At 38.9% G+C, this 20,197-nt stretch overlaps 1 protein-coding gene across 3 annotated transcripts in view; it reads right to left on the reverse strand.

The window, feature by feature from the left end:
- The window catches only part of RANBP3 (RAN binding protein 3), a 54,896-nt gene that overhangs the window by 23,285 nt on the left and 11,414 nt on the right, over positions 1 to 20,197 (reverse strand). For 2 of the 3 annotated variants that reach the window (XM_050910738.1, XM_050910737.1), the window contains exons 3-7: positions 11,381 to 11,584; positions 5,600 to 5,636; positions 5,426 to 5,512; positions 2,636 to 2,707; positions 1,356 to 1,421 (exon numbers count right to left, since the gene is read on the reverse strand). In XM_050910738.1, coding sequence (XP_050766695.1) covers positions 1,356 to 1,421; positions 2,636 to 2,707; positions 5,426 to 5,512; positions 5,600 to 5,636; positions 11,381 to 11,584 — 466 coding nt within the window. The remainder of the gene's footprint in view (positions 1 to 1,355; positions 1,422 to 2,635; positions 2,708 to 5,425; positions 5,513 to 5,599; positions 5,637 to 11,380; positions 11,585 to 20,197) is intronic. The other variant, XM_050910739.1, reaches the window with a different exon arrangement.

Here is a 20,197-nt window from a genome sequence, read left to right on the forward strand (position 1 = left end):
TTAAAACATATTCTCTACCTTATCCAGGAAAGCGTAGAAGGAGAGTTTATGACTGACTCAGAAATAAAAGTCAAAATGTAAGAGAAATGAACAGTACACAAGCAATCTTATTTATTCACTGACATATTATTCAGCTACACATTCCAAGTCTTCCTTTCTCCTTCCAATGAAGTCATTTCCAGACACTGGTAAACGATTTTTTTTTTCCGTTCTTCGTACCATCAAATGTATTGGTAGTGTAATAATCTTAGATGTTGTTTCATTTAAGAACCTTTTGGCTTTTTGAATTAACCTGGTCTCTTTGGTTTGCTATAGTAAGATACATGGCACTACAGCTCTTTAATTCCACTCCGATTCAAAAAGCCAACTGACCTTAAACAACCTAATAAAAAAAAAAAAACCAAAACCAAACCCAACCAAAAACATCTTAGCATCAACTCTAGAAGGTTATGGCAATCTCAGAAGGTTCAGTTTTCTTCACTGAACAAAATAAAGATGAACTTTTGATCCAATAAAACACTGCAACAGAAGTTACTCATAGCAACTCAGCTGAACAGTCTGCAACTAGTTCCATTTCAGGCTACCCATATTCAAAGGGCATGACAACAACCGAAATAAAAACTATCCTAAGTTCAAACATTCATGTGTCAGCTCAAAAACACTTGTTCTTTTTTTAAATTTACTATTCTTCCTGCAAACAAAATAAACAGTTTCCATATATAAAAAAATAACAACTTCCATTACCAAAATGGTTTTGTTTTTTTCTCAAATTCCTAAGGAGCTGTAACATTAATGTCTTTCCCATACTGGCTAGGCCTACATCAGCAAACAGGAAGCTCAGGAAGAGCCAAACCATACAGCCAAACTGTACAGCAGCACAGGTAGGATCAAGGACCCGACATCCACGCTATCGTCAAAAGCCAGGGAGAGGAGGAAGTGGGGAGCGAACAACATTTCAGACTTTGCTCTAGTTTGGTCCCAGACTGAGTGCCCATTAATGGCTGGAACTTGTTCAGTGCACTCCTGGAACGCTCCTTTTGTTCCAGTTTGCTACCAAAGGAATTGAGTTCATGCAGCCCAGGACTACTCTAAGAATTGAATCGAAGCATGCTAAGAAGAGACAACTGGGAGATACATTTCAGAAATGCATGACTGATCCAAGCCAAAATTTCGATGTGTCTATACACATTACACAGTGGATATGGGCATAACCACTCTGGTGAATACAAGATTTTTTTCTGCATAAACACAGGTATTGCCACCTTCCAGTTACAACAGCAGTTTGAGGAAACTCCTAAATAAATTAAATGCTTGAACTGGTTTCTTTGTACTGCTGCAGAAAACATTGAACTCACCTGCACTAGGTGCCTGACCATGGATAAGTATCGGTGGCTTCAGCCGGAATCCACTGCTCTTTTCCTCTAGAAGCAAAATACAAAATTACAAGGACATAGCTGTAACATACTACATACATTCAGTCAGTCATAAAATTCCTCATGCTTTCCCCATTGTAACAACCCACAAGTTTTACAAATATCCTAAGTCATAAGGAGATTTCCAAAGAACAAATTCCCTTCTTCCAAAAGAATTCTGAATTTCCAGTGATCATCGCAGCAAATATACATCACAAAGACAGAAACATAAGTTGTTGCAAGAAAAAAAATTCAGAACTGTTTTCAGGAGAAACATGAAACAGACCATTTTCACAAGAGGAATGGAGTTCCTTCTGTGAAGGACTTAACAGAGGTAATAGAGGTTTTAAGTGAGAATCAAACTAAAGAAAGGACAATCAAAAGTATAACTGAACATGACAGCTGCTAACAAGCACCCAACTGCTAATTATCATAAATTAAGTTAAACTTAATTGGTTAATATTAGTTTCTTGTAATTCCATTAGCTTTTACCTTATGCTTTCATAGTACGAAGGTAAAAGAAATTCCTTTGCTTGCACTCACTACAGTTAAGGCTTTTAGATAAAATACCAAAATCTCAAAAAAATAATATTCATAAACCCACAGCTATTACAAAATGAGTTCCTAAGAACTTACAAGGTATAATTATAACATGTTTCCTTTTAGAAGCATAATAGCTATGCTCAGAACAAGACAACTCAGCACCTTACCATCTTACTGTACTTCGTTATTCTCGTGCCAGTTAAGCATAAGATAACAATGTGCTATACAGCAATACCAACGCAACCAAACCGCAGAAAAACGGTGACTAACAAAATAAGCGGTACTATCAACACAGGGTTCACAGATCATGGTTGAACATCATCATGACCACAGATTATGGTTGATTTGATTTTCAGTATCAAAAAACCAGTATCCAAAGTAGATAAATGAAAATTTCCCTTAAGTTTTATCTTAAGGTCAACAGGTAGGCATAGAGTCATATTGCAGTCTTCCACCACCACTCCCAAAGCATTTAAGAATTTTGATATTTGTTCTTTTAATTACCTCCAGCAAGCATGAAATCAAGCAATGAAGTGAACAAGAGAACAGCTGTAAGATCAGAACCATCACCACTTCCATTCTCCCAGATAGGGTCTTACTTCTGAAGTAGCAGAGTACTTTGGATCGTGACAGACTGACAGCAGTTTGCTGAGAAAAAGCAGAAAAATGAGGAAACTCACCTGGTTCCGAGTCAGAATTGCCTGTAGAGGGCTCACAGAAGCTTGATGGCATAAAGACGTTGTTCTTTGTTACTGCAGTCAAGGAAAAAGAGAAATAAAGACAAGTTGTGTATGTTGTTCTTAATTATAAACTCTGTTCCCAGACATATCAAGGCTGCAAAATTAAAACGATTTTTCTAGTAATTTGTTTTGTTTATTTTAGGTTTTCCTTTCTTCTAAAATAAAACAATATTACAGCCACAGAAGTAAACAGGTCATTGTACATAAAATCCCCCTAGTTTCTCCCGAAACAGAGAAAGAGCAAATTTCATTTATTCTGGAGGGAAGATAAACACAGGATTCCCGCTCTGCATTGTATCTGAACTAGGAATTAAAAGTGATATTAGAATGTATAATACCATTACAAAACACGTATAACATTTCAAAAGGCCTCTGCAGAGAGAGCAGAAAGGAGTGTAATGCCTGCTAAATAATGGAAGCTAACACCTGGGCTCCTCAAAAGGCTTAAGAGTGATAGCATATTTTGCACCAAGAGCTAGGCAACTTATGTTTGAACTGTCTGGCAAGGACAAAAATTCTACAGAAATAAAGGACAGTACATGAGAGTATTTGCAGATGTCACATGTAAGAAGCATAACAGTCAACAAAAGAGCAAAAAATGTTTGAAAGGAACAGGCAAAGGACAGTGTTTCTTTTCCACCCTTTGCTGGGATCTAGAGAAGTGAGTAATAAGGAGTTTGGTCGATGCCCTGTTCAGCAGCTGAAGTACTTCTGGTCTTGTACAAAGAATCACAGACAAAGCAGTTTATGAAATGTAATGATCAGAGCAGGAGGTAGATGCATCAAGAGTCACAAGGCAACGACAGTAGGTTGGGGTTTTTTGTCTCCAACAGATCAGCCTGCATGAGGTAAAGTATGACAATATTTATCAGCACTTCTAGCTTTTATGAGGCTGTGGAAGAAGCTTAAGTATGTTGAAAAGAGAAAGGAAACTCATTTCTGAACACCGTTATACTAAAAGATGCAGCACTTGCCTTTTGTATTTAAGTTTTAGAATCTTTTTTTGTATTTGCTTCTTTCCTTTAATTCCATCTTCTCTCTTTTTATTATGGTCTGCCTTAAGCTTAAACATGATGCAGGTTTCATATAAGCAAAATTTCCCTACCCTTGAGAGAAACATAACCCCACAAAAAATTTAAGAGGTTTGGAGAGTGAAAGATTTTCTGTAAACCAAGGCCATCGAATACTGTCAGCAATATTCAAAGAAGCCTTTATGGAAGTTGCAATTCCAATCAAAGTTGTCCCTGCTTGACAACAACACGCATCAGAAGAGAACAAGGGAGTCAAACAGGGAATAAATGACCATATCCAGTCAATATGCATTAGCCAAGCAGATGCTTGAGAAAGTATGCTGGACTCCTGAAACATCCAGTATTTAACCATAAAAGAGCCAAATAAAATGTTTTCCTCCACTTCTTAACAAATGTTAGCATTACGCAAAATCTGAGATTTTAGAGATTCTAATCTCAAAAGATAAAGGCATTACAGACTAGAAGAATTAGTGATTACAGGGAACCTAGGAATATAAGGTCCAATAAATAAGGAAGCTCCTAACGAGCTATACACATTCTGTTATCCTAACAGAAAATCTACAAACAAAAAAACCTATTCATTGTTTTTGTGCAGACAGCATTCTTTTACTAAGAGCGATCGGCAAGCAGGCAGCAGTAACATTGGTCCCCTGAACTGTACTCAATTAACAGGACTGCACCTTGAAACCCACTAAGCTGTACACCAGAAAATCTAGATCTTAAGGAGAAGGGATTCTTCCGCTGACTAGCACTGGCAGCATGAAATGAGAATACTGTGCTCATAAAATATCAGTAACTACATTTTAAATTGCACAGTCACTTATTTCTTTAAAATTAAAAGCTAAATAACTAGGTTTTCATCTTTTAGTCACAATTCCCGAATGTGCTGTATGTTAGAGGAATATTTTTTACTGTTCTCTCCTTTACTGTTTTTCTCTTCTCCTTTATTCCAACTAAGATGACAGAAACAAAAGTAGCAAAGTCTCCAAACCTGCCCCAAGCACTGACATATCTTAACTAAAATAGTTCTCGACCAAAGCTAAAAACTTCATATTGTCTGTGAGGAGAGAAGGCATAAATTTTAGAGACCGTTCCTGTGGGTGAACACAAATATCAAACACGACCATTCCCGCGTATGTGAATTGCAAGAATTTACCCCTGGCCTTCCCAGGGATTTTGCTGCCTTGACTGTATACACAAACAGGCAGCGGTCATTCTCTCTTGCATTTGCCAAGTGAAAATGTTGCTGAAATGCACTGAATCCTCTCCACTTTAAAAGGAACAGGAGAAAAGGAAAGGACTAAAACAACTTAAGCTCAACCTGAGACTTGGAAGATTTGCCTGGCAGCAGAGTAACTAAGAAAAAGGTTAGCATTTATATAAATTTGTTACGAAGCAACCTGATCACAACAAATCAAAAAGATTTCTGGTAAATTCTTCAATTTAACAGCATAAGATCAAAAGCTGAAACTACAAATATATATAAACTTACAGATAGAAAATATTTTAAAAAACATATCTATCAACTCCTTTGGGCTTCACTGAATTTGCTAACACAGACTATAGAAAAAGTCAGAGTACATGGTTGCTGTGGTCTTAAGCCAAAGCACAGCAGACAGTAATAAGACTGATGACATGACTGGGGGGAAGTATAAGAAAGAAACCCACCTCTCATATACTATATTGTAGCAACATTTACCTGACTGAGAAGGAGGGAACTGAGTTAAGGATGAAGTTCTCTCACGCTTTACAGGTGGACAGTAGCTCCCATCCTCTCGATCAGATTCTGTAGGAAAAAAGCAATTAGAGAAAATGCACAAAATCCTGGAGAGACTATACTCATGTTTTTTAATCTTACAATCAAATCTCTTACCATCTCCATCTTCTGGACTTGATCCATCTGCTGATCTCTGAAATTAGATGACAGTGATAAAACAAAAATCACATACTGAACATTTCAATCTCTTTGGATACATCCAAATGTTTTAATCATCAGTTTGGAGATTTTTTTTTTCTTTACTGTCGATATATACTCAAGGCAAAGCATTATTTTTATGACTTACATGTAGGTGTATTGAGTTTCACCTAGATACTATTAAATAAGATTAATTCAAAATAATTCATTGACAAATAAGATACCTGAAAATTCATATTCAAGCACTAACATCCTTCGAAACTATGCAACAATTATTACAGTTACATTTTCTATACATTGAAAATCTGAAAGTTACAATTTTCAAATTTGGTTTGATTTTAAAAATATCATAGAAGTTCCAAGCTCATCATGAACATACCCATTATTTGGGAGTTCATTCCAAATCACTTTGTCTAATTATTGTAACTGACATCAGTTCCTTCAACAAAAGGACAGCGTTGGAGGAATGTCTTTCAAGGTGCACTCTATAAACCAGTACTAAGATATTTTGATAGGAATTAGCAACAGATAGTCTCCTAGCATCTTCCACAGTACCAGGAACAAAACAGGAAGCATCACAGGCTACCAATTATCACAATATTCAAAGAGTCTTTGAACAAAGGTCTCATATCTTTTCTGAGGACTTCTAAGCCTCTCTCCTCCTACTTGCTCTGCCAGTTCCTCAGCTGATATAATTTCCCTTGTTCCTGCAAAACATAATCCCATGATGGATTTCTTTCACTACGGAAGGTGAGATTTCTTTCACTACTACCAGGGCAGCATTAGCACTTTCATCTCATTACAAAACCTCTTGACATACTGGACCTTCTCCCTAGTCCAACACTACCCTTTCATCCCACTCCTGCCCCAGGACACAGACGGACCCCCCCCTTCACACAGTCTCACTTCAGAGCCTGGCTGACTTGGGGAGGAACAGCAGCTCACGGACAGAGCCCGCTGCAGCCCCAGAACTCGTCCTTCCCCACTGCAACTAGTCATACTTTGGCATGGAGAACAGGCAGACACACAAGGATCGGGCAACACACAACAGGACTGGTTAAGCCTGCACAGAACTATCATCTGCAAGACACACCTTGCATATAAGAATACCAGAAAGTACAAAACTTTCTATTTAGCACTGCATATATTTAGAATCTATATACTACTGTACTATCAGTATTTCACTCAATGATAATAAAAACCCATTTACACTGCATTGTGCCTATGCAATTAAGTTTAAGAGTTTTTCTGTTTTGTTTTACATTAATAGAAAAGTATAGCTACCTCACTAGCGTCCTAGTCAAGTGCTTTTGAAACCTTTAGCATAGGGAATGAAAAGCTATTGACAGTTCTGGAACACAACCCCCCCACATCCACACATACCTATCAGCCCAATCGCATTAATACTGTAGTTGATGATCCATGCTCTTCCTACATAATTGGTCAAGTACTCCACACTACTGGAAGATGACCTTATTAGGCATCTCCCTTGCCAACACACACTAGTTTCCCAAAAGATAAGGCTAAAGTGGAAAACCATCGTGTCATCTATCTGTTTCAGCAATCAGCATCTGAAGTCAGAAAAAAATTCTATTTTGCACAGAAAGTGTTGTCACATATACCAGCAATTTGTTTCAATTTTTAGGAAAAATCCTGAAAGCAAAAGGAAACTATTTGGTAAAAAATCTGCACGAATGGAACGGCAGATCTCTATGTGCAAAAATCCTTAAAAACCAACAAGTGATTTCCCCCTGAACTTCAAAAATTTGTTAATCTGTTACTAATATGTACTGTACTCTCAATGCTCAAGTAACAGGCAAAAAAAAAGTCAAATCTGTATAGCACAAGCTTCAAATTATCACATCATTGTCATTTCATTAACTGATGCAAGCACAACTAAATATACCGTCACTACATTAGTGGGCAAGGAGCATCAATATCCAAAACTCAGTAACCTACTGAGGACAAAGCAGAGTTAAGTATCTGCTCTCTCTGAATTATTTCCGTGCTTCCTAGTCCAAGAGTTTTAGGAGATTAAAGCTATGCAAGAGTCCACATGACAAGTGTTACAGCTATTACTGACATTGCCAACCTCAGTCGAAGTAGATGCTGCACAGAATTAAAAAAGGACTTCCCTTTCTCTCAAATGTATTTTTTCCTACACAGGCATCTAAATATCTAGATCATTTGGTATGCTACCTCCCATCCTCACCCATTCACACACTGCTCACACTGTCAATTATTGCTTGGGGAAGTTGGGACAGACTTTGGAAATAACTCCGACCAGAAAAATGCAACAACAGATTTAAATCTTTCATAGACTCAGGAATTTAAAGGCCAGGGAAGAAAAAAGCCATAATCCCCTAGGTTGATCCCCAAGCACAGACAGGCCAAAGAACCTCATTTACGTCTACCTCAGTACTGAAACTCCTGCCTGAGCATTTAAGATATCCAGGTTCGATTTGCTGTTTTCAAATGAATAAGAATGTGCATGAGTTACTCCACTGCAGAGTTACCAACACTACTGAGAACTGGTTTTTAATTTTGTTATACTCAGCATCCAGTAAAAGACACACACCACTCTGTTTCCTTGCTTTTATTAAAAAACTTGCTGTCAATATTCACTCCCCATTACTTGGGCATTCACCTATCAGGTCTCCTCAACCTTGGATAAATCTCAAGCTTTTTCACTGTAATAATGCTTTCACCAATGACCAATTCGCTCTTACAGATCTTGAAAAACATTCCTAAATCCTTCATCTCTAGAAGGCTTTCAAGAAAATAAAGCTGTATGCAAGTGATCTAATGAAGCTTGATATCCCACAGATCCTACCTAGATGACAAACAACGTGGAATAATCTGCAGTAAGAAGTCAAATGCTTGAGGCAGCGAGATGTTTTCTCTCCTCTCTAGTCTGCCTCTACCCACAGACCGTAGAGGAATCCAGAGCCAAGATCTCCATACCTCTCAGCACCTTTGGACAAACCTGACAGAGAGTTAAAGGTAGATGGCACGGCATGTGGGGGTACACAGATATTAGCATAAGCTTCATTTTCTTATGAAGCCATACTATAAAGTAAGTTACCACTGCAGCCAGAAGTTGCTTACCAGCGTTGCTTATTTGGGAGAAGCTCCAGAGACTAGACAAAAATAGTGGGAATATATGCATGACAAACAGTGTACTTGACAGACTGGGAAAAATATCAGATTACAATTAGTGATAATAAACAGCAGTCCAGCCTTTCCACTCCAGGCCTCTCTTTCCAGGCTACTCAATCTGTGCTTTACAGCAATACATGTTTTACACAAGTATACTACACAACAGAAATGAAAGCCAGGACCATCTCATCCTAAAAGGAACCATTAAGGTGACTCAACTTCTCCCCATTCAGTTCTTTGAAATCAGAAGCTGAAGAGACTCTTAAACCAGTAACATCAAAATCCAACCTACAATTTACTCCTCATTTAAGAACAGAAGCCACCTTTCACTTATTCCCTCCTCCCCCTACTTTTAGAAATCCAGCTACAAAAAAGTTACAATTTTTTCTAAATAGAGGCTCCTACAATTCTGACACATTTCTAATTAACCAAATTACCTTTTTAAAGGCTACCAACTGCTTTTAAAAAAAAGTGCAAATGAAAGTAATTAACCATCCCATACGGAGGTACAAACACTGCTTCTTTACACCCATTACTTCCTCACACAATTGTTACAACAAACTAACAGAGAAGAACTTACACAAAATTCAACAAATTTGTCAGTTCTTATTCACAATAATAAGCAGAAACAGGGAAGGCAAGGGAGAATTCAGGTAAATGAAAAAAAGTCAATGTAATTAGGTGAAATCTGTAAGAGTACACTTGGAGTGTTTATCTTTGAAAAATACATTTAAGATGCAAAAAGTCTTATATAAAAGGACTTCAGAGCATGGTACAGCAAGTCTGCAATCCAGACACTCTGCACATATATAAACATTATTGAACTGCCATGGCTGTTGCTTAAAAGCTGTTCCAGAACCTCTTGAACAATGGAGTCCTGCCGGCACAGCTACATGCTGCTGTAGGCTGGCTTGGGTTAGACAGCTGAAAGTCAAGACACCATAATCAGCTCTACAAGAGGCCGTATCTCTGGCCACGCTGTGTTAATGTCTTGGCAAAAATATCTGCCTGTGTGTGTACAAACAATACCGAGTAAAGAAGAAATATGCAGTGTCTCTTTTTCAGAACTCAGTCTTAATTCATCTGTCATCCCAGGGTCCTGGGAAGATTACATGAAACCTTCTGCTCCAGCAAACCAGTATGAGCACTCTGAAGATGCATCGACCTTCTGTATATTTCAAGGTAAGAGACAGTTTTACTCTAAGAAACTGTGAGAATTTGAAGAATGCTTGCTAGTGCATATGAAGGCCAGTTACATGCCTATACTGAGCACTGTACTATTCCATAAATTTAAAGTGAACGGAATAAAGTTCAAGGATGCATAGACATCTGTAGTGTACAGCCAGTAATTCCTGCATACGTTCCCCAACAGCATTTTTGGTTCTTAAATTTCTTTCAGACCTGGGCTAACTGGGGTAAGATTTTCTGCTCTTTAAGAACAAGTTTAAGATAATGACCACTTGCTGCAGTTTTCCTGGAAGTCTGGTTAATGCAGTTCTCTTGGCCAGTTCTAGTAACATTGGCATTTCAAATGATAGAAAACTGACATAAAAGTCTGACTACATTTACCAGCTATAGTTTAAAATACTAACCCTTGAAAATTTTAACCTTCAAAAAAAATTGAAATAGAAAAATTTCTGCAGCAGGTCATCAAGCAACAGTCTGGACACCGGAAGGTGCTTAACTTAAGCTGTTGGTACCTTGTCATGACAATCCATTCCACACTGGGTTTACCTGAAATGGCCCATTCTTGGAAAAAAAAAAATTACTAGTGCAAGAAAAGGGTGCAGCTATTGCATGGAGCAGCCTTAACAGGCAAAGATCTGTCACAGAGTACGTGCCTAGTGCGTGTGGTCACAATGAGCAGTCACGCTCACCTGCACCAGGAAACATGGTCCACCAACCAGAAAGATTAGGAACACTTTTTAAATTACTCTGAAAGACTGTATGGTAGCAGTCATTTAGTCACCTAATCTTTCAAAAAATATTTTGCTGCACCGCCAGTAGAAAAATCTTAAATTAACAGCACTGACAGCTTTTCCTAACTCAAGGTACTGATTTTAATTTTTTTTCCCCAAGTACCTAAATTCAAAATTCTGCTTTAGCATCTTTCTTGCTGCTTGTAATCTGTTAAGTACATTACCGGTTGGCATGACAAGCTCGTGTTTCTATCCAGTGGAAACACAGCATTAGCTGCTCACTTTGTCAAGCTGCAGCATTATGGCTCAGAGGGAATAAACAATCCTCCTCTAACTGCTTGAAGCAACTCCCTCATATATACCCACTTTCTCACTCATTTAGAAGAGCTCTTATCCTTAGCAAACACACAGTTTACACTCTAAATTTTAAAATTAATACTTGATGTGTCTTCTATAATTACACCCACTAGGGAGTCGCAAACAAATTTCATTTCTACTAATTGGAAGAACAGCTTAGAGGGGACTAACACTTGAGATCAAAGAACCAGACAGGTAGCGAGCTGCACTACCTAAAGTTAACAGTAACAGATTCCTCCTAGTGGAAGGGACTTTTTTCTTTAATCCCCTCAGCAGCAGAAGTACTTGGTAGGTTCACACTTACCCCTGCCAGTTCGTGTTGAATAGGAGCAAGCTGGGCTTCAGAAGTGGGACTCAGGGTAGCACTGACTGAGGCAACAGCGGGAGCAGGGTGCTCAGAGTCGCGCTCACCAGCTGATTCTTTGTGACCCAGACCATGGTGGGGGGGCTCAACCTCTCCCTGGGGGTCCTCGCCTGAATCCGACAAACCTTTTTGCTCTGCAGGGGACTGGGAGCAGAAAAGACAATGTCCCTTCAATGCAAGGCTGCAACATGAGAGAGCAGTCGTCCTAGTGAGAGGATCTGCTAATCCCTTTTTAAATTCCACTGTTTTCGCAGTACGGCAGAAGGAATTGCTTGCTGCTGAGACACCAATTAAAATACGCACAAACCAGGTAACAGAACCTGCTGACCGAATTAGCTTCCCCTCCCCACAAAAAGCATCAGTTGGAGCAAATGCACTTTTTTGAAAGTTAGCTAAAAATGTCCCCGGCAAAAGAGCATTTTGCCAGCCACGGGGTTGTGGGGGTTTAACTCCTCCTTCTCTCAAGGCCTAAAGGACAGCTAATTGCTTTTAGCCCCAGATTCAGACATAAGAATTAAATAGACAATTACTGTAAATAACTGTCCTTCACTGCTTCTTCAGATCACGTTTGAGGGAGGTGGTGTTGATTATAAAATTCTCCACAGAAATTCATTATTATAACATTCACACAAGACACACAATCCTTTCATATTGACGTGACTGTGAATTATCTGAAAAGCAACACCAATGTTTTCTTTTGTAAATTAAAAAGTTTGCATATCTGTTTCAAGGAGGGGGGTGATAGGATAGCTAGTGCATACTAATGGGATTTGATATTTGCTGAACTTCTGCCACAGACTCTTTACATTTCTTCAGATCATTTAATGCTGCAGGTCCCCACTTGTAGAACAAAAATTAAGCATTACCATATTCTGCATACATCTGAAGAATGAAAAAGTTAAAGGCTTTCGGCCTGAACAACTGTATTGTGATAAAGGACTAAATTATAGTCCATGGATAATATGCAGGCCAAGGACGTTCTCCCAGCTGCGATCTGTGGGCCAAGCCTCCTGGTGTCTTATGGTGAAGTATCTGGAGAATCAAGCAGTTAGGCGAAGATGTCACTCAGAAGCACATAACCTTGGCTTGCTCTCAGAAAGCATTCGACAGAACGGAGAGACTAAAAATGCTCATCATTGCCCAGGTCCATGCAAAACAGAGTAAACAGCAACCTCAAAAATATACAGCAGCTTTTAAATCTCAAGGGCCCAAAGTTCTTCACCTATGACTTGGCCTGTCCTCAAACAGAAGCAATTATTAAAAGACAGCAATACATGCAATTTTATCAGCGGGTTCATTTCAGTTCAGTGAAGGTACTCAAGTTTTAAATCTTGCAAGAAATTACTATCATTAAGGCTCAAAACAGTCAAAATATATTTAATCTGGATAACATTATGTCAGGTAAAGCTGGGGATGTTGGATTTTTGCATTTTCAAAATTTTCTGGTTTTAATATGAAGCTGTTACTAACAGACCCAAACACTAACTTAAAACCCCACAGAACGAGAGAGAAAAGCTAAAGAAACGCTTTGGTTTAATTTTTGGTAACAAAAAAGTCTAGCACTCTGGTACTCTTACCTCTTTGGCTCAGAAGAGCAGCATGAAAAGGCTATCTGGAACTGGCCACAGCATTTACAACATATGTATGTTATTCGTAAAGACAAGGGGTAAACACCTCAGTCCTCCACTCAACGTTTTATACCCATTACTCCTAGACCTTTTTTTATGCTAAGGCTCACTTTCAAAGTTAACAGCATTCCAAACGTCACTCAAACTTCTTCCCCTTCAAGGGGAGACAGCCATAAAAAAAGTACAAGAATTAAGTCACAAGTTACCTGCATCACACTAACCACAAAAGCAATTATGCAAGCAGCAGCACTGAAGATCTGATTTTTCTCATGGCTTATGTTGCATGTGTCCTCTGGTCCTCTCACTCCACTACCCCAAATCCTCCCCACGTACCTCACAACACAAACCTCTCCCCCACACCTCTTCAATCCTGCCAAACCTTCTCTGGCCGTCCACGGGGCCAGAGGCAGTTCATCTGCACTGAGCAGAGACAGCGGGGCCACGCATACAACAGCAGCTCTCCCTCTGCAAGTGAGGTAATTTGGGCCTCGCTGATCCAGTCAGGTTTCTAGTTTCAGGAAACATGCAGAACGATTTTAACATTTAAACCTGTATCTCCTTGTCAATAGTTACCAGAATCTGCAAGCTTTCGGCTTGGTGATCAGAAGAGAGCCGGCAGCATAACCAGCTTTGCTCGGCTTCCTAAGTGAAAGACCTGCCGCTTCTCCAGTGGTCTGGCTCTCCAGACCACTACAGAAGAGATGACTGCAGCAGGACTGAACAGACCACAGACCCAGTCCAACTGCTGTACAGGTGATGGAGACAACCCTTCCGTTATTCACACAGAAGAAGCTGGGGGGACGGGACCCTAAAAACCACAGTGAGGAAAATGCTGAAAGCTATAACTAGAATGGTACTAGGAGGTGGGGATGGGGAAGACCGTCCTTGTCAACGGCCAGAATGAACCTCAGGATGAGCTAACCATCACCAGGGATCTGGAGGCAACAGGGAACGATCAGGAAACTGTGGACAGACAGACTCTGGGCCTGAAGATGACTCAGAAGATTCAGTGCCCACAAGAAGCAAAATGCATAGGAAGAGGGTACGGAAGTGTTTCCACATAAAAATAGCTAAATACCTTATTATTCTTCAGCCATAATGCACAGAATTTGGAGGGAAAAGGAGCAGGAATGTAACTATGAAATCATGAGTGGCATATAGGATGGCAACGCAGTGACTCCCACAGAGCAAGAGCTGGAAGGCATCAAATTAAACTAGGCTATAACAGGTTCAAAAAAAAACCAACACAAAACTAAAGGAGACAAAAAGCCCATCCTGCTGAACCCCTTGTCAGAGGATCATGCGGATGGTAGTTGCTCACATGCTTGGGTTCAGCAAGCAACTGGAGAAATTCAAAGAAAAAAAAAAAAAGGAGCCTTACCAGCAATTTACGCTGACTTCTAGCTACAGATCATAAAATTTCTAATAATGCAAGAAGAGGCAAGAACATTCAACGCACCCTTGTGCTTTATACTTAAAAGTGGAAATGACAATAAATTATTTTGCAAGTAATTTGTATCAATAAAGTTTAGAACATTTCAAAGTAGGCTAAGTAAATACACATCAGATTTTAGTAATTCTTGTAATACATGGCAAGTATTTTTAAAAGTGAAATAAGCAAGGTACCCTTCTGGCATAAATCTGATTTCTATCCTAAGCAAAACTGGAATATGTGCTTCAAGACTCAGAAAAGAAACAAACCAAATAGAACAATTATTGCCAATCACCACTTTTATGCAGAAAAATCTGATGCCAAGATGAGAATTTCTTGGCCAGGTCAATACATAAAATCATATTTTTTAAAAAAATCAATATATTAAATGGATCAAAAACTACCTCAAGTTTCAGAATTTTGTGAATAGTATGTGGTTTAAGTCATAGAAGACAAAACCAACAAAGACCTCAAGGATTTGTGAAACCAAAACTGCTCCGGACAGAAGTTTGTACAGCTGTTCTCAAAGAAGCACATCCAAGGGAAACTGCAAACTCTTAAAATTCATTTTAGTCTTCAGTCATGCTTACTATTGAAAGTGTTTTCTAATCTCTTAACTTCATAAATTCTGATCTAAGTTCTTGTTTGAAGTTCTTTGGAGCTGGTGAAGAACAGTTCATTCTCTTCCTTTTTGCTGTAATGTTTTATGTCTGTGATGATTTGTGTCTCTCCTTGAGCCTCCTCTTCTCTAAAGGAAACATTCCTTGTAAGTACAGTTCTAGGGAGAACTTGGCAGAAATCTGTTCCTGTCTCTTAAATTACTAAGGCAAAGATCAATGGAGAGATTAATGTTAGGAAGCCACCTACACAAACTCACCTTGCTTAGCCAGATCAAACAACATCTATTTTATTAAAACACAAAAATAGCAGACCTAGACTAAATACGTAGAAGTCTACTTTGAGATTTGGCTTCCTCTGCATTGGAGGAAATAAGGAGAGACATGAAGAAATACATAAAAGCTAAGATTAACATGATGCTAAACCCACCAAATATAGGCAAGGAAATAACATTCCTTTTTTATAAAGACTAGCACAAACACTCTTGGGTCAGTTTTTCCTCCCAGTTCTAAGTTGTGCTATTTATGCCTCCTTTCCTCATTTTCCCCTAACTAGCACCCATATCCAATGGCCCAAAAAGACTACACTCAGTATATCTTTTCACAATCTTTACCTGCTCAGAGCTGAGGACAACTCTTGTTGGTATTCTCAGTAGCCTTTGACATCATCAGCCTCTCTATATTCCTCTAAGCTTTCCCTTGCACAACTGTCCTCTCCAAAAACATTCATGATTGTTCTTCTAAGTGCAGCAGTGTAGCAATACACTCACAACTATGAACTCTTAAGCATTAATTTTAACTCCTTAAGTATACTATTGACTTACAACACAGTTCAACTAGGTCTCCCTAACAAAACCTCTTGGCAGCTGTGCTAAGATGCTAAGAGAGCCTGGAAAAGGAAATATTGTTGCCTCTCCCTACACAAGTTACTTTCTCCACAGTTTGTTCTCTGCCACCATCCTAAACCTACAAGTCATGCCCACAGCACGAACAACATTTTCCAGTGGTTCACTTCCTCTAACCACTGAAAACCAGACATTTCCAAATCACACTACATCAAATCAGGACTTCAACCAATCCCTACTTTATGTATTCTCTAGTACAACCTTCTCTTTTCCAAACTCATGATCTTGCTCTCCAGACTACATGGAAATGCCATCTTTCTCATCACTTAATCACTTTTACAGCTCCATGTCTATTTTTAGTTAAGACCATGACGACAGATTTAACAACTTAAGGATGTAAATCCTTGTTCACTCCAGAATTACCCCTTTACCTTTATGACCCAGGTGCCAGTTACCCCTTAAACTCTTTGCATCATTTTGCAGCACCACTTAGGTATGGGGCATGACCCAAATATCATGTAACTTACCTTCCTTCAGAGCCATCCTTAAAAGCTTGCCACTACCAATTCACCTACAGAAAGCAGTACACCGACCAAAACTAGTTATATAACAAGCTAAAAATAAAGTGTTCTTTTCTATATTCTACCATTACCCCCAACCCAGGCTGGTGGAGGGAAGAGGACAAGGTACAAGCTACACATTAGACAATGGCTCGTTTTAAAGTGCAAAAATATTTTTTAAATCCGAGTTGAATATCTACCTTTTGTAGTACTCATGACTAGGGAGTCATGATCATCATAGTATTGTGGGAATCAATAATGATTGGAAGACCACCACAGCTCACACTTGCAGAACAAAGGACACTACTTTAAAAGCATTTCTGGACAAATTGTTTTGTTATAACACTACTGGTTAAATTTGTTTGAGCTATTATACCTACTTAAAAATGGGCAAATGCAAGAAAGACTTCAGAATACTTTGACCTCAGAAATGCATGTTAAAAGTTAACTTAATAAAATGACTTCAAGTAACCTATGGCCAGAAACTGCCATGAAATGGTTTTATGGCAGAAGTTACAATTAGTTTCAGAGTAGAAACACAAGTCTAAGTGACAAAATTAATCATAGAAAAAGTTGTATCTATCAATTGAAATCTTTAATTCAAAAAGTGCTATGAAAAGTACAGTATAGTTCATGTATAAGTTATCGGGATAGATAATGGAGTAACAGTAATATTCTATGCTTAAAATAGCGAGGTTAGGACTTCATGTTGCTTTCAGATCTTAACAGCTATGAGTCTTCCTAAGTTGATGCAATTTTCCAACTAGTGTCAGCACTAGAAGCTCTGCTTGTCAGAAAAATGAATAGCAGTATATAAACAAGGAAGATATTTGGATGCTATCATTCAGATATTTGCAAGAACTATCTCTATTTCACACATTGTAAAAATAGCTTCAAAGAGTTAAGCAGATATGAAAATAATGAAAATGGAGACTCGCTCAACAAATTTGGAAAGAGCCAACTTTACACCCACCATTAATTGATACCTATAATGAAAATCAGAACAGATAGACTAATCCTGTCTTTTTAACTGCGAAAGAAAACAACCAGAACCGCCTTACTGAAATTAAGAGGCATCATTCTGAACACCGTGCACTTTTTGTCCCCTCTAAATAAACATGACAAACTGCAGGTTCTGATGTTTTACTAAGCTGTATACAACCTTAGCTGGAACAACCAGTTAAAAAATTAGTTCCCAGACTAGTATGCATTTTGTCCTACAACATGCTGAATATTTTCCAACTTCTAATGGAGAAATAGATGTCTGACACCTTACAAGCACAAACTTAAGTAGAGATTTCTAGAAAAATAATGTTCTTTAACTTAATAGTAGACAATGTTAGCTCCAGAAAAGTCAGTTAAGACCACTGAACACTATCAACCGAGCCCTAATATTGAGAGGGCCTCTAGACACTGCAAAAAAATAATTCTGCTCAGGATGTCCTGTTTGATGCGGAAGAGCACTAGGCAAACATCTAAACAATCATCATGGGCAGTTAATTGAATACACAATGCAATGCCTTCTCCTCACTCTCAGCTTACTGTCAGATTGCTGTGTTGGTGCTGAAAAGCCTCCATGAGCACTTTGCTTACAGCTCCAGAAGAAAGGCAACTTGACTAGACAGACATTTTGCTAAATTAAAATTATAATTTACAGAGACATTACATATTTTAGAAGTGTGTTGTTTGTCAACTATTTTGAAGTTACTTTTGTATTTTCTTCAAAATGTTGCTCTAGGAAAAACAACTCTGTTAATAGATTTTCCTTGTTAACTTTAATAAGGATAATATTTTGTGGCAGGCAATACACTTAACCAGGTACCTTGTATGGAAACAGTAATGGAGTTAACCATTAACTGTAACACTTAGCTGCTGGTCTTTCCAAAAATACAGTGAAAGGTCTCAACCAGTGTGTAACCCGAGTCACCTTTTCTTAAGTTGATTAAAGGGCCACTCAGCTGGCCTAAATGCTAGGTTCTGATATATGCAGCATATATTAAGTGGCTGTTACTTTTGGCTGACTGCACCGTATTCTGACTCTATTATTATTTTATCAACACTACAAAAAACAGCTACTGGCACAAGCAACAAGCAGGCTTTCGCCCTTTATTTAATAGAACGGCAAGAAGCACAGCACTGATGCTTCTCTCATTCTTCTCCAGTCTCAAATACACACAATATAAGCTACTAAAATGATTATTAACCACTTCCTCTCCCCCTTTAAGAAAACTGTACATCTCCACACATTACACAGTCTAACATAAGCATTTATGTTTGTTACTAGATGTATTACACTTTGAAAATCGGCAACCAAGTGACAGATGCCACTGGTAGACTCTTCATGATTTGCTTCAAGGAACAAGCCCTGTTCCCCAGCCAAGCTAGACCTATTCCACACCCATACCGACCGTGGCTAGCCCCCTCTGAGCACCAGCACCACTTAGTATTTACATCAATTTCTAACTCATTTCTAACCCCTGTGCCTTCTAGATGCTTCGCTTACCCACAAGCCTCAATACACACGGTCCCTCCACCCCACTCCACCCGGCAGGCTTTCTGGCTGTGCCTTGGCAGAGGCTGTCCTGCACACAGCTACCTACTCAGCATCACCATAGTCCTCAGCATCCGCAGAGGCAGCTGGGAAGACTAAATCACAGATCCCTCTCCCTGGAACCCTGGATCCTCTTTGCCAGCCCAAAAAGACATTAGGCCTTTAGTTAAGACTTTTTACAAATATTTTCTTGAGACATACGAGAGGGCAACAGATCTGTCCCACAGCCCAACACAGGAGCTTGCACAGCCTCACAGTGTGTGCAGGCCACTGGAGGTATGCACTCTGTGCAGAAGCAGAAGGTACAACATGAAGGAACTTGAGAGCATAAGACCTGTCAGCTTAGCACTGAAGGACCAGGCCAGCAAAGGAAGGACATAGGACCACATCACTCTGCCTGGGTTGCACATTGCTATGATCACTGCTTCCAGACTAACTGTGGAAGCACGGCCAGGTTAAAGGACACATGGGGAGAAAACTCACCATGGTGCAACTCAGAAGGGACTTCAGGAACAGTCTAAGCAACAGCGGGTGACTGGATGCTGTTTCCTAGAAGGAAACAACGTGATCCAAACTGATAGAGCAAACACTAGCACTCCGTTCGTTCCGAAGTACATGGAAATGGTCACCGTAAAAAATGTAATTGGAAGGAATGTCTCAAAAGTATTTGCTCCAAGATATATTTGATTAGCTAATATTAGAAGAATGACAGATTTAAACCCTTTCCAAGCCAACAAAAGATTTCAAGCTCCTGCTGAGGAATATGCCTACTAAACCTGTGACAAAGCTCAAGTCTGGTACTTGTTCCAAACCAAAGAAAAGCTATCAACTGCAAAAGGGTTCAGTATTTCTATTCAAACATTTGAGAAGATTTTCTGATTGCACAGATAATATAACAATCCAGTGATTTAACAAAAAGTGAATTATGTGTACATGAGTACACTTGTCTTGGTTCCTACCAGCTTCAGCTGAAATAAGGGTAATCTTGATTTTTTTTTTCCCCAAATGTTAATAGCTTTTACTATTAACCAGGCAGAATTAAATACCACAATATATTGAGATTCTTATCAATTTCTTTTACTAAAAATATTTTTACAATATAAGAAACTGGAAGGTTTACTGTT

This window comes from Gymnogyps californianus, chromosome 24 (genome assembly GCF_018139145.2).
Source record: "Gymnogyps californianus isolate 813 chromosome 24, ASM1813914v2, whole genome shotgun sequence".
In the NCBI taxonomy this organism is placed as follows: domain Eukaryota; kingdom Metazoa; phylum Chordata; class Aves; order Accipitriformes; family Cathartidae; genus Gymnogyps; species Gymnogyps californianus.